The sequence below is a fragment of the Apaloderma vittatum genome, unplaced genomic scaffold (assembly GCF_000703405.1).
Source record: "Apaloderma vittatum isolate BGI_N311 unplaced genomic scaffold, ASM70340v1 scaffold44248, whole genome shotgun sequence".
NCBI classification, from domain to species: domain Eukaryota; kingdom Metazoa; phylum Chordata; class Aves; order Trogoniformes; family Trogonidae; genus Apaloderma; species Apaloderma vittatum.
The window spans coordinates 7,409-14,742 of NW_009730937.1; the positions used below are offsets into that span (position 1 = coordinate 7,409).

The 7,334-nt window shown below is 35.9% G+C and overlaps 1 protein-coding gene across 1 annotated transcript in view; it reads right to left on the reverse strand.

Annotated features, from left to right (window-relative positions):
* Positions 1-6,552, reverse strand: part of EIF2S3 (eukaryotic translation initiation factor 2, subunit 3 gamma, 52kDa) — a gene marked incomplete at its 5' end in the record, with an annotated part of 10,490 nt that extends 3,938 nt beyond the window's left edge. The window contains 7 exons of the mRNA XM_009874970.1: positions 365-459; positions 1,408-1,542; positions 2,755-2,913; positions 4,126-4,220; positions 5,615-5,736; positions 5,866-5,993; positions 6,489-6,552. Coding sequence (XP_009873272.1) covers positions 365-459; positions 1,408-1,542; positions 2,755-2,913; positions 4,126-4,220; positions 5,615-5,736; positions 5,866-5,993; positions 6,489-6,552 — 798 coding nt within the window. The remainder of the gene's footprint in view (positions 1-364; positions 460-1,407; positions 1,543-2,754; positions 2,914-4,125; positions 4,221-5,614; positions 5,737-5,865; positions 5,994-6,488) is intronic.
* Positions 6,553-7,334: the final 782 nt, after the last annotated feature.

Consider the following 7,334-nt stretch of genomic DNA (forward strand, 5'->3'; position numbering starts at 1 on the left):
CTTCCACAGTACTTTTAAACTTTTGCTCCCTTCTTCCCCCTTAATAATTCAGCAAATAGAAGTGCTAGGACAGGAAAAAATAGCTCCCCCAATTTTTCTAAGCAATGAAATCACTCTAATTATAGTGGAAGTTAAAACTACAGAATCGAAAATATATTTAAAAATAAAAATCTGCTTATTTCTGTTTTAAAACAGAAGAGTAAAAGTAAGGCACAGACAGAAAGGGTAAGTGCCACCTGACTGTTTTCTAGTTTTAAAAAAAAAAATTTAAAAAATCAATTACATAGGTTCATTTTGTATTAAGCATGGAAAAACTCTACTCATTATCTTTACAAATCTCCAGACAAGAAAGGGAAAAGCTTACCTTTAAAACACCCTTTAGAATACTGCCACCAGCTACACCTCCCTTAAGGTCATCAACTTCACAGCCAGGCTTGTTGACATCAAACGATCTAATTACTTAAAAGAATAGACCATAACCAGGTTTATATTTAAGATCAAGTTTATAAAGAATTACTGTCTTTCTTTAGCAGCTTTGACTGCTTCTCTATTCTTACGAAGGTACACACATATTTATAAATATTACAAAAACATAATTCAGGAAGGACACTAAAATATTATCAATATTTTATACAAAATTTTAAGGGACATAGTTGATTTTTTTCTCAAAACCATTTAAGCTGCTCATATACACAAATATTTTTAAAAGCTGTTTCTGCATAGCAGAAATTAAGTTAAAGATCAGTATCTGAAAAAGCAAGCAATGACCCAACTACATTGCAAAACCCCTTCAAGATTCACAATGTCCTATGTGAATACTGGAACCTTGTTTCAATATGGTCAATTTTTATGCATTCTGAACATGTTTTGTACGTCTCCTGTGTTTCATGTGGAAAAAAGGGGCAAACAAATATGATTCATCATAGTGGAATTAAATTTCATAATATCCTGGACAAAAACTGAGCCTCTGACAATTATATCCAGGAGACAGAAGACTTCACACACACAAACAAAATTAATAATCTAACTAGGCTACCTATAAGATTTTTACAGAAATAATTTAATTTTAAAATTTAACAGTTCATCAGTACTTTGTTAAACTGAATTTAAATTAATAGTATCTAAAAGAACGTTTTTAAGACACAGATAAATTTTTCATTGTCATCGCATTTTAGTGCTGTTGTGCACACAGAATATACACAAAAACCAGCACTACCTCGGATAGATTTAACTATAGCGATTAACTATGAACAAAGAATAGAGCTCTCAAAAAGATACACAAGTTTTGAAGTAAAGGCTCCTTTTAAACCTACCTCTTTTTAGACCATTCAGCAACACGCTATTTGAAGTGCACATACACTGACTAACTGGTTAGCCTTAAAAGCCCACACCTGAGCATTTACATACCAATAAGCCTTGGTTCAGATGTGAAGTCTCGCAAAGGGACTGGGATTTTCTTCACTATATACTCACAAACTACCTCAATGTTGTATTTCAACTGGGCTGAGATTGGAATTATTGGAGCTCCTTCTGCAACTGTACCTAAAATAAAATCAAGTTCAATGTTAAGCCTCCATACAGTATCTACAGCAACATGACTGAATGTTCTGTCACTGCTAAAAATACTAATGAATTTCAAGGCACATTTTACGTGTATTTCCCAAAGCAGTATCAGAGCATTCACTCTTCCCTTCAACATTTTAGCTCAAAACAGCCAGACCTACTTTTCAAGGCATTCAAAAAAAAAAATCCTCATGTTGCCCCTGGGTAACTACATACTAAAGAGCTTTACAGTTGCTCTCTGAACGTTGTGCAAGACAACCTTCTGCTCTAAGGGAGAGTTCACTTCCTACACTGTGACCAGAAATATTTCTAAGACCATTTCCTCACAGAGATTGGATATCTCAGTATTAATGTTACAGTTAAGATTTCATTCTGACAAACTGAAATTCCTAACAATTTAATAATCTTTATTTCCTAGGTTTTGCAATACAAATACGTATTTTAGGAAAATCATAATTTTACAGAAGGATGTATTTGGTTATCAAAGCTTGTTATTACTTATATCTGTTTCTTGCGATAACTCCATTTCTCAAACTCCATATTTATACATCAAGCCACTCTGACGTAGCTATTCTGAACAGTTTATGCAAGGCAACAATTCTGAGCTTAAAGAAAAGAAAGACCCGTTGCCTACTTTTGATGGTGATAACCTATTTCTGCAGCTTCTCACATGTCCCAGCTAAAGGAGATAAGCAGAGAAAACAGCAGAAGCTCCTGGGAAAAATGAACCTCAAAGCACTAGACTGAAGTTGAGCAGAACTTCATGGGCAGAATAGGATAACACTGCCTGAACTGGACTTAATAGAGCAAGAAAAGACCAATCTTTTGTGATCAGACAAAAGAAACACTTGTATCTACGAGGTGGCTCTATGATTTTCTCCTGTGCCAGAGTAAAATCACAGTACAATCCCTACCAAAGAAACAATCCAAAAAGAAACACAAATTCAGTGAAAGCTATGAGATAAGCACTAGTTATTAGTTTACATCAAGAGCTCTGACCAACAGCCTTAACATTATTGTATGTAAGCAGTCTGAAAAGGGTAAGAAGCATAACTCCAATGGTCTGCTTTTTATACTGTGTACACCAGCATCATCTAAGAGAATCTCTACAGACATAGAAAACCGCTATGTCCATGTCCCAAAACTGAAGAACTTCCACCCCTAACTGGATTTCTGGTGTTGAAAACTTACCTTGTACAAATGCAAGAATTTGTTCATACTGTTCCTTAGCCTGGCTCTCCTTCACCAAATCAATCTTATTCTGTAGAATCAAAATGTGTTTCAGTTTCATGATTTCTATAGCAGCTAGATGTTCTGAGGTCTGGGGCTGAGGGCATGACTCATTACCAGCTGAAAGAAGAAAAGTGACTGCAATATAGAAACTATAAAGACAAAACTCCTACAGTAAGGACACCTACTTTCCACTGTATCTTTATAAAAAAAGACAGCCACCTCTCAGTAAGCTACACGTGAAGCATCCAAGTTAATAAGCACCTATTCCTCCCCAGAAAGGCTGACTGTAGCATCCACACAATGTATGGCAGATGAGCGGTTTCCCCATTCTACTTGTTCCCAGTAGAAACACACGCCTAAAATTTCTGAAGATACTGACAACTAACTTGGATCTACTTGACTTATTCCATCCTTTAGATCTTCAGACATCTCAGTAGTGACTGTAGCATGACGGACAGTTCACCTTACAATTCCACGGCATTTTCTTATCACTAGGGTCACAAAAATGCCAAGATCCCCAAACTCCGTAACACACAATAAATATACCAAGTATGTGACTAGAGCAGCTATCAGCATGGTTTGGGTTTCAGCCATCCAAGAAGCCAACCTTGGCCTGGTGTGTGTTAATCTCGCTTGAAGTTTGGTTTATCACACTTCCCAGGCCTAAACAGGCAGAAAGAATGACAGCTTATCAACACCCTCAGACTATTTAAACTAAAATACCTGAAGCTCTTTTTCTTGTTTGTTGACATGCCCTAACTAGGTCAGATAACTACCATTTACCACTGCAGAGCACTCATTTGTTCTACAGACATAATAAAATCAGTTTTACTCTCTTCCTGTCAGCTGCAAATCAGAACAAAAATTATCTGAATCAAGATAAATCTCCTGTACCTTGGTTTTCCCCATATTCATCTGGGCTTACAGTTTGTATTGATGTTTGCGGACTCTCTTGTTTGAGAAAAGCTACACACATATTTAAAGCAAACTAAAGGTTCAGAGAAACTAAAAATGTACCTGTATCTAATCTATTTCCATAAAGGTATATAGATCTTAGAGTGCTATACCACTACAAGGTTTAATTTTACTGAACTAATCTTCTATCACTTGGGCCAGCTACAAGACTAACAAGTATGTATAGTGATGACAAAAACCCCCCATCTTGTTAGGCTACATTTTCATTGTAGCATCACTTTATTTTCTCAAATACATCTCAAAAGTATTCACTTGTTTCAATCCCTCACCCCACCCCACTACCTTTTAAAACCCATGCGAAGTTATTCTATGATATGAAAAAACAGAGCTCTGCTTTCGTGTAGCAATCATTACCTATCAACAGTAAAGCTGCATCCATTACTGCTGCACCGTTCAACATAGTAGCCATCAAAATATCATGGCCAGGACAATCCACAAAAGAGACATGCCTGTTGTAGAAGAAGGTTAAAAAAGAAGTCTAAAAGCCAATTATCAACAATTTCTCTGATTTATGTGAGTAGCTAGGCAGACACAAAAGTTAAAAGCATCCTTAAAATAGATAAACATTTCAAGACAGATGCTCAGAAGTAAAAACTTGAAAGTATTTTCAAAGAAGTTCTAAAAGAACACAAAGACTACGAAGTGGTTATGGAATAGTTTTTTCTGAGTTTTAAGATTCAATACCACATATGCAAGCTAGGTACTGCTTTAGTATTTCACAAATTCACTTCTAAATTAGACTAGATTTAAATGCATCAGAATAAAAAACAAAATGAAAACCAACAAACACATCAGGATTTCTCTTATCCCTTTTAAAAGATGTCTCCCATTCTCCAATTTTAGAAAATTACATGTCTTGAATTACACAGTTATAATTGCACTTCACTTCAAAGATTTATCTACAGAGATAGTGTTACAGCACTTATTTCCAACCTTATGATTTCACTGTGCAGACCATTAAAAGTCAATTCACTACATTCTTGCCTGAACCTATTCAGTGAAGAATCCTTGCCTCCTTGTAGCATGCCACCAAAAGCAAGGGAGTAATTTGCTGCTTCACTGATACTAAAAATCTACTATAAACAAATAAACAGTAAGATAAAGAATCCAAAGTTTTGAACCAATAGTTTAACAACAGCTGATTAATTGTCATGCTCCAACAGAAGTTATTGTTACAAGTGTTCTACTGGGAATCGGAGGAAAGGAAGGAAATACGTGATGATGGCACTATGTATATTTTATACATAACCATGAGGTAGGAATCCTGTCTCACAACAGCCCTCATGACTACTCTCATTTGAGCGATTGCCATAAAGATCCACATAACAAGTGGCGTGGTTAATATGCTGCAGAATGACCACGCTATGCTTTATTAGAAATGAAGTATAAACAAACACCTGGCCTCCACTTGGAGGCCTGATCTCAAAATGAATATATGAAAGCCTGATGCCTAATCTAAGAACTTCAAAAGCTTTTCTGCCTCTATGAAGAAAAAGTTAACGAAGGCCACCCTCCAGAAAGGAATTTTAAAGATGTGTTTGTGGGGTCCACATTAGCTCTCATTCTAGTGGCCTTAAAATATATTAGTAACAGAAAAATTTCACTTCAGAGTCCTGCAAATACCTGAGGACAGAAGACACAGCTGTGCTCTACCATGGACTGTTGTGTCATAACTAATAAAAAACAAGGCAGCTTAGATGACACCTTAGATCGGGGGTGCTTAGCATCTAAGAACATGTGGTCTGCCATAACAACTCATTTAGCTTACAGCTCAATCTTGATTATTTTTACCTATAGAAAAGGAAGTAATCACAATTTATACCAATGGTTTTACAGCACTTACCTGACTAGTTTAAAGTTCCCTTTGGTGCCAGGAATGTCTGTAGGGAACTCATCTGGGGTGCTACTTCCACAGGATCGGTAACATTCTGGCCGGGAACAGCTTGGATCATCCAGCTTGTATATCTGTGAGTAATTTTTACAAGTAGAGAAAAAGTTTAACTAGTCAAGGGCTAGTTACCTACAAGCTTACAAACAACCTGAAATATATTAGCAACTAGCAACGTATTTGCTAGATTTACAGCAATGACTCACCTTCGCATTAGCATAACCCAGCTTGATTGTGATGTTTCTTTCCAGTTCATTTTTAAATCTCACAGTATGAACTCCAGATATAGCTTTGACTACTGTTGACTTTCCATGGGCTACATGACCAATTGTACCTACGTTTTAAAAGCAAATGTCTGTCAATAAACCATTGTCTCATTTTATGCAGTGTTCCATTACAATCAATACATAATTATCCCAAACTGTCTGTAGCCAGTAAGTCCAGAGCTCCTATCAGAAGCATGTATGGGTTTCATAATAACTTTTATTTAAACAAATAAGATCCTAAATTGAGCTCCTAATGGACAGTTCTTTGCATTTTCATGAAACTCACTTCAATGCTTAATTTTAAGGTAAAGCAAACGTTGCTTTAGCAACTATTTCCCACACCATTGAACAGTGTTCTTGAAGTAAAATCGGTGCTTTTCAAGTTAAAACAGTTTGACAAGTCTCTTCCTGCACCATGATAAAATCTATAAGAAAATCGCTACACCTGTATTACTGTCTGTTTAAGTAAGAATTTCTTAAAAATGTTCTCACATAGGTACCACATGCTACCGCATAAGCAAGCACCAGAAAGAGTCACATTAATGCTAGAAGTTTGGTGTTACCTATATTAATTGTTGCTTGTCTGCTGATGACTTCTGGTGAAAGAGGTGTCAACTTGGTAACATCCTGTATTAGGGAGATTTTAGAATTTATTCATCTTGTATCTAAGTGTTTTCTCAAAAACTATCCAACAGTTTTATTCAGCAAAATCCAACCAAGCTCATTGAAATAATTCTAGATATGCATTTCAGTCTTTTAAGTATGTGAAGTAGGACAGAACGTGAACAAAATCCTGACTGTAAGTCAGTACAGGTCAAAAATCAAAACATTGATTGTAAATTGGTATAAGCTGCAAGGTGTTAAATACAGAAATAAACAAAAACAACCTCCAAAACACACAAAAACCCCCTTATCTAGCCCCAAACCTAAACTACACATAATAGGCAAATTCAAATTAACTTTCCATGGCCTACATGGTGAACTGCACCTATGTTTTAAAAACAAAGGTTTGCCAATAAACAATTGTTCAATTGATACAAGGTTCCATATACAGTCAATATATAAGGAACCTTATTCCATATACAGTCAATATATAATTACGACTAACACTTCGAAATTAGTAGGTCCAGAGATTTCATTAGTGCCATGGTTTTAATTTAGTTTTTTAATGGTCCTTTTCCCTCAAAATACTGTCATTGCTATGTTAGGTACTAGACAAAAATTCTGCTGTTCTAAACTGCAGGCTGCAGGATCCTGTTGGTACCATCTGGCAGCACCTGGCAAATGCATTCTGTATAGTTAAAAAGACAACTCTGAAGGAGTTATTTCCATTTTTTTTAAAGCTGTCTGTGCAAGTATCAGTCAGTGCAAGAAATCCATTGAAATGTTCCTCTGTATGATTTCTGAAA